The 17,544-nt window shown below is 41.6% G+C and overlaps 4 protein-coding genes across 4 annotated transcripts; 1 reads left to right on the top strand and 3 right to left on the bottom strand.

Moving 5' to 3' along the window:
- Nucleotides 1-708: 708 nt before the first annotated feature.
- Nucleotides 709-1,077, top strand: PKNH_1143900 (conserved Plasmodium protein, unknown function; the record flags this gene model as incomplete). Its single annotated transcript, XM_002261575.1, has 1 exon — nucleotides 709-1,077. One exon carries the CDS (start codon nucleotides 709-711, stop codon nucleotides 1,075-1,077), a length of 369 nt encoding a protein of 122 aa, XP_002261611.1.
- Nucleotides 1,078-1,595: 518 nt separating this feature from the next.
- PKNH_1143800 (conserved Plasmodium protein, unknown function) lies at nucleotides 1,596-2,467 on the bottom strand (the record flags this gene model as incomplete). The annotated part of the gene is made up of 5 exons (XM_002261574.1): nucleotides 1,596-1,667; nucleotides 1,767-1,828; nucleotides 1,975-2,113; nucleotides 2,260-2,308; nucleotides 2,415-2,467. 5 exons carry the CDS (start codon nucleotides 2,465-2,467, stop codon nucleotides 1,596-1,598), a joined length of 375 nt encoding a protein of 124 aa, XP_002261610.1.
- A 1,338-nt stretch (nucleotides 2,468-3,805) lies between these two features.
- PKNH_1143700 (polypyrimidine tract-binding protein, putative) lies at nucleotides 3,806-6,518 on the bottom strand (the record flags this gene model as incomplete). Its single annotated transcript, XM_002261573.1, has 5 exons — nucleotides 3,806-3,889; nucleotides 4,067-4,270; nucleotides 4,428-4,685; nucleotides 4,880-5,016; nucleotides 5,210-6,518. The coding sequence occupies 5 exons, from the start codon at nucleotides 6,516-6,518 to the stop codon at nucleotides 3,806-3,808; spliced, it is 1,992 nt and encodes a 663-aa protein (XP_002261609.1).
- A 3,259-nt stretch (nucleotides 6,519-9,777) lies between these two features.
- PKNH_1143600 (conserved Plasmodium protein, unknown function) lies at nucleotides 9,778-15,838 on the bottom strand (the record flags this gene model as incomplete). The annotated part of the gene is made up of 2 exons (XM_039114161.1): nucleotides 9,778-9,820; nucleotides 10,068-15,838. The coding sequence occupies 2 exons, from the start codon at nucleotides 15,836-15,838 to the stop codon at nucleotides 9,778-9,780; spliced, it is 5,814 nt and encodes a 1,937-aa protein (XP_038969779.1).
- Nucleotides 15,839-17,544: the final 1,706 nt, after the last annotated feature.

Below are 17,544 nucleotides of genomic sequence, written 5' to 3'. Positions count from 1 at the left end.
AAAAAAAAAAAAAAAAAAAAAATTTTTTTTTTTTTTTTTGTGTGTTGTCTGTGGTAAACGAGATCAAATCAGGCAGGGCTATACATTTTGTGTTTTAATTCTACAAGGTGTGTGTATGTCGGTTTTCTTCACTTATCGTATTCTTATGCTTTCCTCTTTTCGCTACTGAACGTTTCCTCTACTGCCGTCCCTTCGTTTTGCTTTTTATTTTTGTTTTCGTTTTTGTATATTTTCCCTTTTACGTTCCTTTTCTTCCTCGCTTTTATGTCCATTAAAAATGGAACCCCCTGTGCACAACTCCAAAGGTGCCGAAGATATTTTGCGTTCTTAATTTTGTGTAGGAATTCCACAGCGGGTGAAGAGGTGTAAGGAGTTTTTTTTTTTTTTTTTTTTTTTTTTTTTTTTTTTTTGCTTCCTTCAGATTAGTTGAAAATGTCCATTTTGTGTCCTTTTTTTTTTTTTTTTTTTTTTTTTTTTTGCCTTTGATTAACGACTCCCTGAACAAGTGAAATTATAACAGATCAACGTAGCTTTCACGTAACGTTCCGTAACACGCTTTGGCATGTCCCTTCCTGTGGGTGGAAAAAGCCTCGCGAAGCAAGTTTCTACTGTCTGTTCGCAGATCCCATGCCACGGTTGCTCATGTGTGGACGCATGATTGGACTCACTAATATGTGCAATCCCCCAGGCGACACCTCCAATTGCAGAATGAACTTGGAAAAAAAGGTAACGTTTTACAAAAATGAACTCAGGCAGAGGGACGAGGAGGACCAAGCGAGGTTTAAAAAGGCAGTCAATTTTCAAAATAATTTTTCTGACATGTTTGATGAATTCGTTAAAAGGAAAGATTTGTATAAACTCCAGGAGGAAATAAAAAATTACAAACACAAAATGGCGGAGCTGCAAAATGAAAATGGCTCTTTAAAAGGGAAAGTACAATTGTGCTATGCGGAAGTGAAAAAATTGAAGGAAGAAATACGAGCGAAAGATAAGCGCATTATTCGCTTGATGGCGGAAAATGACGTAGCGGATAAATTATGCCGGGAGATATGCCTTCGTGCGCACCCTCACAGGTGAGCGGCCGCATGCACGCATATCACGCATGTTACGCTGCTCACCCCTTTGGGGGCAATTTTCCCAAAGTGTACTTTCCCCCGCGCGATCCATCGTACATTTGGCAAAGAATAGAGTTTTAAAAATTCATTTTGCCTCTCCCAATTTTACATTTGCGTATCGCCATTTTTTTCGCTGCGTTTAATATACATAGGCAAAACTTTCAGGGCTCCCCCAACGCCCAGTTTATTCGCGCGGCTAAAGCAGTCAAGTTTTGTTTTCCTTCCATATTTGCTTTGTTCCGCTTTGTTTGTTTCATTTCGCCTTTACTTTTTAATCGCCCCTTGGACGCTATTATACACCATCAACATGATACTTGTCGTATGTGAAAAAATTAAAAAAAAAATGGAAAGAGGAACGGAACAGCATGGAAAAAAGTGGACAGGGAGGGGCAAAATTCCCCTTCACGCAAACGCGTCAGGAAAGAACAAACACAAGTGCAAACGAAAACACAGACATGTCGCGCACCGACGCGTGCAGCTTTACAAATCATCGATTCGCTTTTTGATGCCCTCCAGCGTCTTGTGTGAATCCGTAATCATCTCTCCGTTTTCCTAAAATGCAACGAAACAGGAAGGAGGTGATACAGGTTGTTGAGTATAAGTACGCATTGGAAAGGGTAATATTTGACTTGAGCAATTGGGGGAAATAACCTTTCCCTCAAGATACTTCTCCGCCTTCTTAACTGATTTTTTCACGCTTTTTAGCTGCAAGGCTGTGAAGGACGTTCCGCACGACGGTAACGTACGTGGACAAACGTGTCTGGTATATATACGGGAGCACCCATTTGTGTAGGCACATACAGTAACGCATGTATTTACTTATCATATAAACAGTATAGAAAAATGTAACTTTATAAACCTATGTTTTGGAAGGTGTCCTTCATTTTATCCCTCTCGCCTTGTCGTCGCTGTTCCTCCTCTTCCAGCAGAATCATCAGGTTGTCGATGCTGAAACTGAATTGGTCGGTTTCTTTCCGTTCCAGTTCGTTCTTGTTGCTCTACGGGGTGATTGCCAGTAGGCAATGGTGGTCACAAAAAATGAATAAATAAATAAAACAGAATGAAGAGGAAAGAAGTGCGCACACAAAGGTGAACGTAAAGGGTGAAGACACCGTTTCCAACCAATCGCCCACACGGGTCACACCTTTAGCAGGAAGTTCAGGTTGTCCTTGTAAACGTCGTCCACTATTTTGCTGAGAAATTTTTTTAGTTAAAATGAGCGCAGAATTGGTCTACATTGGCGTTCTTTCGGTTTCGTGTTCTTTCGACATTTTTTATTATTCTCGTTTTTCTACTTACTCCACCCCATTAAATGATAAATTTTTATCATTCTCAAAAACAGCCAAACCCATTGTGCCAAAAAAAAAAAAAAAAAAAAAAAAAAAAAAAGCTACTTAATATGAGCAGGTCAGGCAAATTTTCAGTTGAAATTGTACAACAGTGTTTTCGTTTAAACGATTAGTAAATAGTACCATTGGGAAAAGAATGGCAAATGATTTAAAAAATTTCAAATTTGGAGAAGTGTTCGTTGTGACGCGAACACAGGTATGGGCACGCATATGTACATGGATACATGAGTACATACATAGGTACACATGTAAGTGCACACATACACGCACATATAGACGACACACACGCCCAGCGCAAGGGGTGGAAAACAAAGTTCAGCCAGGTAAACGTAAAACTTAAAAAAAAACACGAAAACAAATTTCATTTGGGGGGAATTTCCCCCTTGACATATGAGGCACACCACCCGAAGGACTGAAAGGAGTATTTCAGAAAAAACGAAAAAATTAATATAATCATACGGGTGGAACAGTGATGGGAAAGATATGGTGGATGGGATGATAATGGTGAGGCGAAGTAGGTGAGATGATGATGCTTTAGACAGGAGTAGACCCTTAGTCAGACTTAATTTATTATTATTTTTTTTTTTTTTTCCGAAAAATTAATAGATAAAAGGATTTTATAGGTAGATAAGGTTTTCAGAAAAAAGGGGCTTTTAAGCAAAATTAATTTTGGAGGCCAGGTAAGGGCAGGGCAAAATAGAGAACCAAAGCGGAGGGGTCAAATGACGAGGGCAAAATGGGGAAGGCCAAATGGGAGAAGCAGAAAGGGTGCAAGCGAGGGAGAGGGGGCATGTAGTGTACATGTTGACAAATATATATGACGTAGAGGACATACATCTCATGTGAGCTGGTGTACACATAACATGGTAAAATGTCAAGAAGTCTGCAAGATATAAACATATCTGCGCTGCACACGATACGTCGATATTTGTGTACATAAAAAGGTACGTATATACATATGCATATACATCTGCATGCACACACGAATAATGCTCCCACTGCACGTGGAAAGGAAAATGGACGAACAATGCAACATACTCACACGTAAAAAGAACCCGCTTCGAGGTCTATACTTATGTTACTTAACAAGAGGAAATTTTCCATAAAAAAAAAAAAAAGAAAAATGAGATAAATATGCTAATAAAAAAGTGGGAAAAGAAATAATAAAGCAAATTTGTCATCGTGTATCTTCCCTCCCCATGGTCAAAGGAACAGCACGCCCGCCTTCACTATCGTTTGAGATATTGAATTTGGCTTTGATTTGCTCTGCTTTGCTTCGCTTTACTTTGCTTTGATCTACTTTGCTCTACTTTGTTTTATTTTTTTATTCTTCTCTTTTCATCATAATCGAGCTTTGGTGTACGACACTTTTATGAATCGATCCTTCAGGTAGAAATTGTGGAGGTCCATTAAAGCCATGGTTGCCTGAAAAAAGAAAAGAGGGAGAAAAAAGAAAGGGGAAAAAAAGCATATATTTTATCATCCCTGTTGGATACCTTTAACATTTTTTTTTTATCCTTATACATTCTTCTATATAATGTTTATGTTGCTTGTTCTATTGCCTCTCAGCCACATAGCTTAATTACTCTCCTCATTTCTTACCGCATCCTCTGAACTCAGCTCCACAGTGATGGTCATGTGTTTCTTTCCCTCCCTGGCTGGTTGTATTTTTATTTTTTTAATCTCTCCGTATTTCGTAAAAAGGTTCATCATGCATTCCTCCGTTACTTCTTCACTTACGTTCGATATGAAGAGGGTTCTTGTTGGCTTGCATGCACCCCTTATGTATTTCGCTTGGTCTGTTACCTGCAGAGAAAAGGGGGGAAAGGGGCAAGAAAAAACAAGTGCACATATGTTTTCTTGCGTTCGATAAGCGACCAAATAAATCAGGTCGGTCCACGCACATGCATATGTTAACATGTTGCACTTTTCCAAATGCGCCAATCATCCCTTGGGGTCATACCAAATATCGCTGATCGTAGCTGCTAAATGATTTGGCCTTGTACGACTCGATTTTCTTCTGCTGTGGCGCAATTCGGATATCCAAAATTTTTGAAAAGTTAATCTCCAAAACCTGGCCGTCAATTTTCGAGTGCTGCAAGCACTCCTGAGCCACTGAGGCGAACAAATGGCCCGCGTACTGGATGAGCGCGCAGTCTGGTTTCTCTCGCAGAATTTTTATTCGAGACACGAAGCCGTATACGCTGAACAGGTTGAAGAGCTGTTTAGAGGGGGGTAAAAGTGGGGGTGTAACAGGGGAATGTAACAGGGGAATGTAACAGAGGAATGTAACAGGGCGATGTAACGGTGGGCCGTAACGGTGAAGACGAAAAAAAAAAGGGAACCCTAAATAAATTTGGCAACAATCATAAAACCGTCCTCTCCAAACGAATGCACACGTCGCCCACGCCTCACCTTATGCACATCCGTGTAGTCCTTCGCGATGTTGTAACAAATCAGAACCGGCGTTTTGGAGGCGTTCTTCGCGTCAAAGTCGACTAGCTTGAATTTCCTTTCCAGAATGAGGTACAGCTCGGAGTCGTTTCCCTTCTCTATAGTGACCAAAAAAAAAAAAAAAAAAAAAGGCAATTTTAATGAGGAGCTTAAACAATGGTCCTTAGAGTCTCCAGTGGGGAATGCGCCGAGGGGGAAAGGCAGAAAACACCTAACGAAGAAAATGGTGTATCTCCATTTCGATTGCCACGGAAGTTAGCCGATTGGCAATAATATTTCCTTCCATCTTACGTGTCGGAGTAGGTAGAACACCATGTGAGGTCTGTATATTCACGGGGTTATTATTTTTGCTCACGTCAGTCGTCGTGTAATCCCTCGAGCTGGAATTGTTTGCCTTCACATTTAGCTCCTTTAAAAAGGAATATTGAATTTGTATTGTGTTACATCCATCATATATGTTCCTGTTGTGCAGGGTTTTGATGGCTTCCTGTGCAGTTTCTATGTTTTGAAACTGAACTAAGGCTTGATAAATTAGGGGGTTTCTAGAGAAGGCGATGATTTTTTCTACAGGTCCACATTTGCTAAAGAGATAGTATATTAAATCTATGTCAACTGGATAGTGCAGGTTGAGGACAGACACAAGGATAACTCTTGAGGACTCGTTTTTGTTGTGCTTTCCCTTTTTTATATTTCCGCCTTCTAGGGCATCTTTCGTGCTTGGCATGTTACCAAGGTTGCCCATGTTATTTCCATTTCCGCTAATGAGACCACCAATGGGACCGCCCATCGGACCGGTACTCGCAGCGATGCTCCCAACTTCGTACTCGTCCATGTTCTCCTCATTAACGGCAACACCGGCACTGTCGTCATTAAGCTTGGACAGCTGGACACTTACGAAAGAACCCTTGATTTGTGTGGGGTGCTCATTAAAATAGTTGAAAATATTCTTGTTCAATTCATCATCGTAGAGCTTCACAATAATTCCATCACGATCGAAGATAATTTCTGGGTTACTATTTTTAATAAATGGTCTCATAAAGGATTTGATGTCCTCCTCTTCCGCATCTCTCGGTACATCTTTCAATATAAGGAATGTGTTGACGCAGTTTTTCTCCTTCTTCAGGAATGGCATTCCGTTGTACTTACTACCCTTTCTTTTCTTACTGTCGCTGCGGAAGTATATGCTCGACGCCTGATTGTTCATTCCTCCATCACTGGGCATGCAGTTGTTTCCGATACAACCTCCCGATACGACACCTCCGTAGCCAAACTCATTAATCGTGCTAACCGCCCCGTAATTGGTGTTATCCCGGTCATTGTTCATATTCGTATCAATCAGAGCGGTGCCCAGACCCATGGCACAACTCATGTCTGCATCTTTATCATTTCCATTCATGCTGCTGTTCATGTCGGTATGAGAGTAATCCTCTTCCTCTTTCATGTCTATTAAGGAATTGGCATTCATTTGGGGCGCGCAGTTTTGATCGTGAAATATTTTCTGGCTTTCATATGGATCTTCATTACTCATCAGGTATCTCTTCACGCCAGTTTTGCTTTTCTCGTTTTCGTTTTCGTCATTGGATAGAGTCCTCTTATTCATTTTTCCTTCTTCTCCTTTGTTTTGTAATACTTCTAATTTGTACCTCGGTGATTTTGCCTCTCTTCCGCTACGCTGTGTTGCGTTTTTTATTTCTTCTACACTTGATTAACTCTCACACGGAGTTTTCTCCTGTGTATCTTTGTAAAAACGGGAGAGCTACGCGAGGGCAATCTTTCTCACTTTTGACAAAATGGACGTCGACATCCACACCTTCCCAGTGGTCAAGTCCAAAAAAAGAGTGTCTGCACAACGGCAACAAGAAGTCGTTATATGCGTCGTACGGCTAAGAGCGGAAGGTTACTCTCCAATAGAAAGGAAAACACAGTAAAATCGGAAAAAGTGCTGGATGGAGGGTTAAACACATGTACAGTGACTTGACGCCAAAGGGGCAAAACAGAAGGGTATATGCACAAATGGGAACCAAAGAAAGTCACACCACTTGGAAGAGAGCCCACCAAATGCATGAGCATTTGCTCGCGCACACCAGCGTAGGGATGATGTCGAAATGCAGAAGGCGCCAAGCGAACGGTGGAGCAAAAAAAAAAAAAAAAAAAAAAAAAAAAAAAAATTCAAATATGTATGCATACGTATGCGACGTTTACGCAAATATGCACATATGGGTTCTTTCAACAGGTAGTAACATACGTACGTAAATTGCGTACAAAAAGTTTTTCTCTTCGGCTCTGGTACTGGTAGAGTTGTGAGTGGAAAAAATGAAGGGACGCAAAAAAAAAAAAAAAAAAAAAAAAAAAAAGAAAGAACTGCGCAGTTTTCGTGTAATGAACGGGTTTATGTCATCTGTTTGTTCGGTCGGCTAAGCAAGCGCTTTAACAGTTTGCTTAACCGGTGAGTTAACGGATGAGTTAACCTCCCTGTTGATTGCATTTTTTGGTGTTCTTTTTGCTACTTTATTTATTTATTATTTTTTTTTTTTCTTCCTTTTCCATTATTCTCTTTTTTTTTTTTTTTTTAATTTTTTTACTTTTTTTACTTTTTTATTTATTTAAAATTTTTTTTTTTTTTTTTTTTTTTTTTTATCACCGCGCAACATAGGAAAGATGAGGTGGAAGGGGCACTAATATGGTCGTGACTGCTGCTGAGCATGGGCTTATAGAAAATAAGCACAAAGTTGGGGGAAAACAGGCAAGAAAAAAAAAGGATGCTTGGTCTGGCCTTGCCGTCACATGTACGTGTTTGCGGACTGCAGCCTTGTGTCGCCATAAACTTGTTTCACGCAAGGAGGGGTTCGTTTCCTTTTTTTTCCTTTTTTTTTTTTTTTTTTTTTTTTTTTTTTATGCCCTCCAGTGTAAAATAGCGTATGATGCATGTATGGTGCAAAGTATGTTTTAGCAGAGTATAGCTAGGAGAACGCAAGCAGAAGCAGCGACTTTTCATCCACCTCCGCGATCCACCCAGATGTTTACATTAGTATATATATATATATATATATATATATACACAATGCACAGTATGTAATGATTCACGTATTGCCTAAAGTTATACTGACCACGACGGTATCAGAGGGTTCCACCCCGGGAGAAATCAATACTGCATTTTACAACTGCCTTTTTCCCCCAAATAAAAGCACTAACACGAGTAGGAAAAAAAAAAAAAAAAAAAAAAAAAAAAAACTTGGAGAACAAAACGTCATTTCGACTTCGCATAAAAAACGTGTGCTCAAAGGAAAAAAAAAAAAAAAAAAAAAAAAAGAGAACATGACTGTGGTGTTGCATGTGCATGCATGAAATCTCTCACGGATGTGCCTACCCGATGTTCCAGAAAAAGTGGAACATAACGGCATAAACACACAGCTCGGTAAAGCAAAGAAAGATATTTAGTGTAGAGTAAGCTCCATAGGAGCACATTTATTCCCCTCCTTTCAAGTCCTCCACCTTTTCCCGAAAAACCAACCACCTTGTGGACGCGTCTGAAGCTTTCCTACTTGGGCTAAAGATTAATACCTGTAGAATAAATAGCCAAAAAAGGTGAAAGCATTTTTATAGCAACAACTTCATGCCAACGTTTTAGGTAAGTGCCCACTGTGTATACGTCATGAACAGGATTTCGTACAGGTGGAACCCTTATTTAAAGGTAGGGGCAGAGCGATAGAGCACTGTCAGAATAGTTAGTAGAGCACAAATGTGCATTATCATTATTTGCGCGGAGACGAATGTTGGACGTTAAGATGGGAAGCATCTACCATGATATACCCACTACATAGTGTTCATCGCGAGCAGGAAGGGAGAGGGAAGCATGGTGGACAAATCTCATTCCAATATAGAACCTTAACGGAAGGAAAGTTGCATCGTCATTGCCGCACATCACCTGAAATGGGTACACATGTAGGCATGACAGAGGAATTGGTGTCTTCCTCCCTGTGAGAAGATGCACCGTAATATACTGTTTTCCAATTCCCATGGTTCATGCCGCACTTCTTTCCCTCTCCTCCGTGTAAGAGCCCTTTAGACACGTATAGTCCACTTTCTCCAGGTCCTTCCGCAAAGCATGGGGGCCATAATTAGTTACAAAATCCATGGTGGCTTTGTCAATCTTACAGATTGCTCACCACTTGGGACGAAAAAAAAAAAAAAAAAAAAAAAAGGATCCTCCTCTGACTTACTGAGGGACACAACGGAAACCTACCCTCAGCGGGGAGATGCGAGACGAAATTCACAATAAACATATTTGCGTATTTTCCCCATCGTGAAAAATGAACGGAGGGATAACAAAGGTAAAGGTTATTTACACTGACTGGCAGCTCTCCTGATTAATTGTTGTAAAGGGGTGAAGAGAAAAATGGGGGCCAAAAAATAAGGTCACACATCTTGGGGGAGGGGTCTCAAAATGGGACACAAATGAGGGCTCCCATTCCGGGGGCAATCCCCAGCGACGCTTGTACAAATAGAGATGTGGAAAAAAAAAAAAAAAAAAAAAAAAAATGAGAGTCGCATTGCACTGTTAAACAATTGGACGAATCTGCAGTACGGTGTGACGTGCTCCCCATGGAACAAAACAATGCATGTAACAACTCACGCATGCACTGAAAATTAGTATTTATCCACCTTCCACAGTCTGCACTTCCTTATGGCTGTCCTTGCATTCATCAAAACGAGCTTCTTGCTTTTTTTTCCTTTAGTCCTTTCCCTTTGTACATCTCCGGGTCTATTTTCCATTTGTCGCAACTAAACATAACAAATGGTGTCTCTTCGTACTCGGTAGGTATGAGGTACTTTGATACAGCTTCGGCACACCACTTGCTCTACATGGGGGAATCTTCGTTGGCGCCCAGGCTTCCGATAATACTGTGGGAGAGGGAGAAAAGAAGGTGTCAATAAAAAAGTTATGTAAAGCACGTAACGATGATATATACTCAGTGATGATTGCAAGGTGATGCGATAAGAGTGGGCCACCGGAGTGTTCCATCTGTATATCCCAGTGGATTATTCCGGCGAGGCGAAGTTTTCACCCACACCCACACACACACATGTAGAGAAAAAGAAAGACGAGGCGTATTTGCTTCACCCCTTGGGTTCCGCCCCCATCACGTACCTTTTTAGTAATTTCCTAATAAGCATGAGTCTCTCCTGCAGTGCCACGAGCATGTTTTTGTTGTGCAAATAATACTTCTGTGGAGAACCCAAGTACAGGTTTCTACTGGCTAATGCCTCTGTCTCCTCTGTGCCCGACCTGTTCGACATCTTCTTACCTCCTAACTGAGGATCTTCATTTAAAAGTATCCTTTTGTTTAAGTCAAGGTTTGCCAAATTTACAACGCAGTCGTTTAATTTTCCAATTTCCTTTCCCACAAGGTAGCTAAACGCTGAAATATTATTTAGCATATTTTTTAGAAAAATATATGAGTTCGTTTTTACTAAGTCAGAATGGTTTACGTCCAACTCTTGCAAACATTCCTGAACCCATTTCATCCTGAAGTCTGCATCCTCCATTGTTAAGTTTGATGTCTTCACAAGGGATTCACATAATATTTTACTTATACCTAGTAGTACTGGTTGTGTTAGAGACAACTTGTCTTTGAGGACATGCTTCACGTTGAATCTGTGGCACAACTGAAGAAGCCAGTGCGCATTGGTATTCCTTTCGATATCTATAGAGAGAGCTAATGTGAATGCTTGGTTCAGTTCTCGCTCACTCAGTAAGTGGTTAATTCTACCTTTGATGAGGATGTCGGAAGTTTCGTTGCGTGTCTTGGAGGGGTAATCCTCTTCTTGTTTTAACTCCACGATGGAGCTGCTACTTCTATTTTGGTTATCATCTATGATCCTCTGGTTTGGATGCCCGTACTCCCTTGCCCCAGTGGGATCATTTATTTGCTCATTTTGGTAATCACTTCGATAATCATTCAGGTAGTCGTTCTCCCCGTTTTGATCGACCCGTTGGTCCATCTCCTCCTCCGCTCCGGAGCTGACTTCCTCCTCCTCACGGGCATCTTCCCCTTCCGCACGCAACATCGCATGGGAGAGTCCCGCCCCTTCGGACACCTCCATCATGCGCTCCTTCCCAATTCCGTTAATATCATCCCGCAGGTATGAAATCTGCTTATACATATTAAACGTGAAAAGCTTCATTTCGTTCTGCAGTTCCTCAAGTTTGTTGCTAATGGAAATTAGCGTGTCTTCACTTTTTCCTCCCTCAGCCTTCTCACACAACACTGCCTTCTCTATGGTACATAATTCTTTACTTATCCATTGCTTGTTTTCCGCTAGCAACGAGTTTAGTGACTCCTTCATTGACTGGAAACCCGTGTTGTATGCTTCTCTCATTCCAGGGATTACACTTTTGGCGAACTGAATTTGAATCTCCGATGAGATAACTGAGGGCATAATTTTCTTCACAGCGTTCTGATGCGCACTGTTAAAGAAGTCAGCCATGTCTTTGGTTAAAGGAGCATTTGTGCTTTTTTTTCCTTCTTGTTTTGTGGCCCTATCGTGATCTACGTCGTTGTCTACTCCGTTTTCCGTGGTGATGCCCATATGATGCCCCTCTTCATCCCTGCGACCGTGCCTCACATTGTCCAGTGCCCACTTCTTTAGTTGTTCGTTATTCCCTTTTATCGATTTCGTGAAGGCGCTCTTCAAGTCTTCCGACATGGACGATAACGTTTCAGACAATTTGCTCGTCTCACTATACATGGCTTTCTTAAAAGAGTTCATTTCGCTTATCAGCTTCTCCACCTTGCCATCATATCCGTTGGCCTTCTGTCCACGATAGTACATTCCATGTACGCTCACGCAATTGCCACTATTCACACCACCGCTTTGGGGAGCCCCCCCTTTTATCGCATCATAAATTTTTCCCACTGTCGTGCCAATGGAAAGAATTTTCCCATTCATATTTTTATTTCCATTCCTGAGGATGGTTATTTCTTCCATCATTTCATTCATCCTCTTGTCATAATTTTTAATCATGTCTGCCATTTCTTTGTATGACATTTCTCCTCCTGGATTGATGGTTCCTTCCAAATGGCTCTCCTTCTTTTGCCCCTGAGTAGTCGCTTTCTCCGTCAGGTTTGCCATTCCAGAGGTTGCAATTTCATTGTATATCATATCTGCCATTTTGTCGCTAACCTTTTTGCATATCTCTCTACACATCTGTTTGAGCAAGTCATCTGATATCTTTCCTCTTTCTCCCTCCACAGTTGGATCTGACGGGGTGTTGTTACATAAGGCTTCCTTAGCGTTCTCCCCTTCTCGTTCATTATTAGAGCATTTGTTCAATCCGACTGTTTCACTTTCTCCTTTTTTCACCATCAACTTGGTTTCCTTATCTACCAGGAGACTTCCTCCTTCCGTGGGGTCCAAAACCAAGCCTTCCATCCCACGAGTCTCACATAACTCGCTACATTCGTCTGACTTGTTCTCACCTTTGTATGATGATACCTCCAGTTGTTTTTCCTTCTCTTTCTCATCTTTCCGCTCGTTCAAGAGAACTCCCTCGTTGTTGTTGCTTATTCCTGTGGGTGCCATAGAGCAAGAATCTTTCCGAGCGAGTTCCTCCACCGCTGTCTCCTCACATGTGGATGGACTACTTTTAAAAAACCCTAACTTGTGTAAAAAAGAGTTCAGATTTTTCTCCTTCTTCAATCCCCCTTCGTTTTCCTTCTTGTCATAAGGTTCGTTCTGCTGCATGTGTTCCTCGATTGGAATCTGCTCTGCTTCTACCTCTCCGTCCTTAACGCTATGTTGAGTATCCAATTTGGGAATGCTTTCCCCGTCCGACTTCTCCAAATGGTCCATCTCGCTCGGTTCACCTCCGTCCTCACACTCCATGAACCTGCGCAGTGCGTCCTCATGTGTCGACATTATAATGTCAATGTTGCTATTATGTTCGACGGTTTTTTTTTCTTCCTGTTCGTTCATTTCTGTATTAATCCTAATGTGCGGGGAAAGTGCTACATCAACATCTACTGAGTTCGTTTCTCCTTGGGGTGAAACGCTCCTTCCTCCTTCCATAAAGGAAAAAAGAGCATCTGCATGACCCTCATTTTGGCTCTTCCTCTGTGACGTTATTGGAGCCAATATTTTTGTGCTCTCTGCTTCTTCCATCTTTTCCAACGTTTCCAATTTATCCAACTCTTCGAACTGTTCATTCCTTTGCACTTCTCCAATAGGGTTTGTGTTCTGCGGGGGGACGTCCTCCACATAAGAATTGCTGCATACACTTTCTAGGCCCTCCTCAGGGGAACCCCTCACAAAGGCTGTATCTCTTCCACCTTCACACACCTTCCACGCCATCTGCAATTGCTCTCCTTTGTGTTTCTCATTCGCCAGGGTATTCAGATGGTCCATTTCAGGATGACCCATGATAAACTGTTTCTTTGGTGAATAAGTTCCTTCTTCCGATGCATGGAATACCTCGTCCGTGTGACCCTTGCCCATAAGATTCTCTAGGGTCTTGCCTATGCTAACACATGCTCCTTCACTGTGAGGGTTCGCATCACTATTCGAATTGAGAATTCCTTCACTCGTACCTATCACGTTTGCATTGGTACTAGGAATAACAGTAGACGTACCTATGGTTACTTTCCCCTGGGGCGTTATGCCCGTTTCTACTCCTCTTCTTTTGAGCGAAGTTAAAAATGCCATTTCTTCCTTACTCATAGGCTGAAGGGAGTTTCCATTGTTATTTGGTAGAGTAGCAACTTCCCTTTCACTTTGATGCCCACCGTTGACATTTTCTGGGACGCCTGTTATGGCTGCCTTGGCTGCCACGGCGTCGCCTGTGTTCTTACTTCCCACCCCCGAGGTCATTATCGCGTTTAGGAATTCCTCATAATGAGCTATATTATTCTGTATGCTCGTAGTTTCTCCATTTTCCTTTTTAATATTATGGGGTTGTATCTTCTCACCAGGGTGCGCTGCGGGAGGGGAAGGTCCATTATTCGCACTGGTCGCTTGGCCTTCATTAGGATTGGGAACTTCTCCCTGTTTCGTATCTTTATTATTCGGTTCGTCTCCACGTTTTGTAACCTTTCTGTCCTGTTCGTCTACCCGTTTTGTATCCTTTTTGTCCTGTTCGTCTACCCGCTTCAATGCCACCTGCGAGTTCCCATGCGTAGTGCCCTCCCCACCACTGGCGCCGTTAACATCCCCCATCAGTAGTGGAATGGGCGCAGAAAAAGATTGCACGCTCACACTCTTCTTGGACGAATTAAAAATAATGGAAAACATAAAAAGGTTAATTATATTTAAAGACGAAGAAGAAACTGATACGTTTAAAACTTTGGAGAACTTAAGGCAGTCGTTCGTTTTGATTAACCTGATGGAACAGAGGGGCAAGATGGAGTTATTCGGTAGATGGATAAATTTGGGGTGTATTTTAAAGTCTAGTCTCTTTTTATTAAATATTTCCAGAATAAATATGAGGCTACTGTTGGTGTGCGATGTGTTTGCGCCTCCTGTTCTGTAGGAAATATTAAAAAAGACAAAAAACTCCGAGGGGTCCACAAAGAGTTCAATGTTTTCGATGCTCACGTTATCCCTCTCCACAAAAATATTCTGTATACTACTCTCCCTCAGTATATCAATACGCTCTGTTGTCTCTTGTCCATTGGAATCACATTTATTATTAAACGGAAAAACCGATATACAGCAGGAGCTGTGGAAAACGAGCAGGTAATAGGGGCTTTGGTTTGTGTTATCACCACTTTCGTTGGCTTGAAAAAAACTGTTCAATATATGCACAGAAGATATTTCCACATCGATACACCTTCCCCTGTGTTGATCACCTTGAATGTTCGCTTCACTGGGTTGGTGTCCCAGCGCATGGTCCATCACTTTGACCTCCCCGTTTTGTGATTGCCCTGTTTGCAACATCGCTTTAACCTTTTTCAATTCCTTGAGGAGGCAATTGAAACCGACAAGGGTAAACTTCATTCTCTGATTATTCCGCTGTATTTGCCAAATGATTGTATAGTGATTGTTCACCAGCGCGAGGAGATACTTTCCGTTCAGGCTCATGCAGTAGGTGTTTAACATGGTCTTCTCCGGGATCGCAGCGTTGTGTAACGTGTCGTCCAGTTTTCTACCAGATTGATTGTCGCCCTTCTTACCAGCCACGTAGCTGTAACGACGCAAAATAGGTTCAAGGAGCAGTGTGACGGCACACCCGGCCACGAGATCATCAGTGACATCCAGCTCGTCCTTCTTCTTCTTAGAAGCTATGGCATTAATCAGAAGAGAAATATTCCAAATGTACAAACAGTTTTTATGACCAGTTAGAAAGAAGTTGTCACTCTTGGGTAGCCAACTGGCTTTTAAAGGGAGGCCACTTTTTAATGTACTTTCAACGCCCAAGTTATTAGAAGACGATAAAGAGGTCGTCCATGAAGATGATTTCTTCTGATATGGAGGAAAATTCAAACATAGAATCAACTCTACCTTGTACTCATTAATATTGTATATATATAAATGCCCCTTATTATCCAGGAGAAGCAAAAATTTTCCATTTTCCTTGTTGAAAGATACATACACTACCTCATTATCGTACGGTAGCTTTATCCTTGTCGTGTTAACTCCATTCTGATTAATCAAACGAAACTTTCCGTTCTTCAAAGCGTAACAAACATTCTTCGAATTTACGTCTAATATTTCTCCTTCCTTTTTTATTATTTCTAATCCATCACTCCTGATTTTCGAAATTAGATTTTCATTGAGGGTTAGTAGGTTGGTGCTTTTTGGTGGGAGGTTTTCTATGGCACTCACTATACTCTTCGTTTTTATCTTGATGTTGTTCGCTTGGAAGGCTCTGCGGGTGTAGTTTCCCTGGGCGATTATTTGCCCATTTATTTCCTGCGCCTTCATTCTGTGCTCCTTTAACTAGAATATCGAGAATGCAACGCGTGTGTAAGACCGGTCACACTGCCTCTCCCCGGCGCAGATACTTCACCTCACCGGTACACAGTGTTCACGTATGTACGTATGTACGTACTGCTGTGGTATGACTTTCTTTTTTTTTTTTTTTTTTTTTAAACGTGTCTCCCTTGATTACCGCGCGATGAGACGTCAACCGGATTAATGCTAATTGAAAATTTGAACAAATGTGCGCAAAGCGCCTCCTACAGGTGAAACAAATTCAAGTTGAGACAACAATATAGAAAAGCTCACTGCCGCTGGGACAGGTTCGGGACAAAGTTGCCTTCGCTACCTCAGATCTACGTGCTTTCACCCCGTTGCATATTCATCTTCACCTGTGCAGAGGCATGCACAGGCGTACGAGTGACCACACAAATGACTATCCCAATAACAGCCGCCCACAAACACAGGGTGCTCAAGCTATAATGTAGGGGGAGGGACAAAACGAATGGATAGTGGATTAAAAAAAAAAAAAAAAAAAAAAAAAAGCAAGCTTACAAATCTGTTACTAAGACAATAAGCAAAAAAAATGATAATTAAAAAGGTATACAATGTAGTCTCACAGGCTTGTAGATAAGGAAGTACATTTATGCATATAGGCTGATATGCATAGAAAATATTCATATCTGCGTGAACGATGAATGGGATTATAAAAGGAGCATTCAAGCAACATACACAAAAATTCCTCTTCCCTCATTTTCGCTTCTTCTTTTCTTAAAATTCGTTCCGCCGATAATTTCTTTCCTTAGCAATTAAAACGGAAAAAAGAAAAAAGAAAAAAGAAAAAAAAAAAAAAAAAAAAAAAAATTCTATCGCAAATTTCATGTTTTACAGTTTTTCTTTTTTCCTGTACTCCATTTTGCGGGTCAGTGGGGGACAAATTTTCTGCTCCCCCCCCTGCGTAAGGGGCACCAACTTTGCCCGCTGCACCTTTTGCCCTTTTCGCCCAGTTATGGCTTCTTCCCCGATTTGAAAGTAAAAATCCACAAAGCCAACCAGGCACCCCGGCCACCCTGTATCACTTCAAAATGCATTTCCACGTGTTGTATATAGTTGCCCCACCAAAAAAAAAAAAAAAAAAAAAAAAAAAAAAAAAAATGGTCTCCAGAATTATACAGCTGAATCAGTTCTTCTTCCGATGGTGTTATCGGAATATGGGTATGTAATGCAGAAACCCACTGACCTCATACCTTACGCGAGAGGGTCACTCCGGGGAATGCACAAGTGGCACTTTTTGCAGGTGATCCACTTCCTGCGTCAGCTATCAGCACGCGTAGATATAAGCCACCGTGCGACCAGGCAGTGATGTATGCATATCACTTATTCCTTACGTTTCACATTCGTTCGTGTCGGCGCATTCTACATCACTGAACTCCCCACGAAAGGGGGATTGCAGTGAAAGAGGTAGCTGTCGCCCCTCCTTAAGAGGAATGGGCAATTATTAGATGAATTCGCCAGGGGGTTAACAGTCTAGGCGATGTTGTTGCTACGTGGTGGGGAGACCATGTCTCTCCGCTTGCATTAGTCTGTATCGGCATGTGATCCCGGCCTAACCTAACACAGAAGACCCAACATAACACGTTTACAACGGATTAGCACACTTCCTCCCATTTCATCCATGAGATGTATATGCCAAAAGAGAAGGGGGCAAATAT

This window comes from Plasmodium knowlesi, assembly GCF_000006355.2.
Source record: "Plasmodium knowlesi strain H genome assembly, chromosome: 11".
NCBI classification, from domain to species: Eukaryota; Apicomplexa; class Aconoidasida; order Haemosporida; family Plasmodiidae; genus Plasmodium; species Plasmodium knowlesi.
This window is presented reverse-complemented; position numbering and strand designations above follow the sequence as displayed.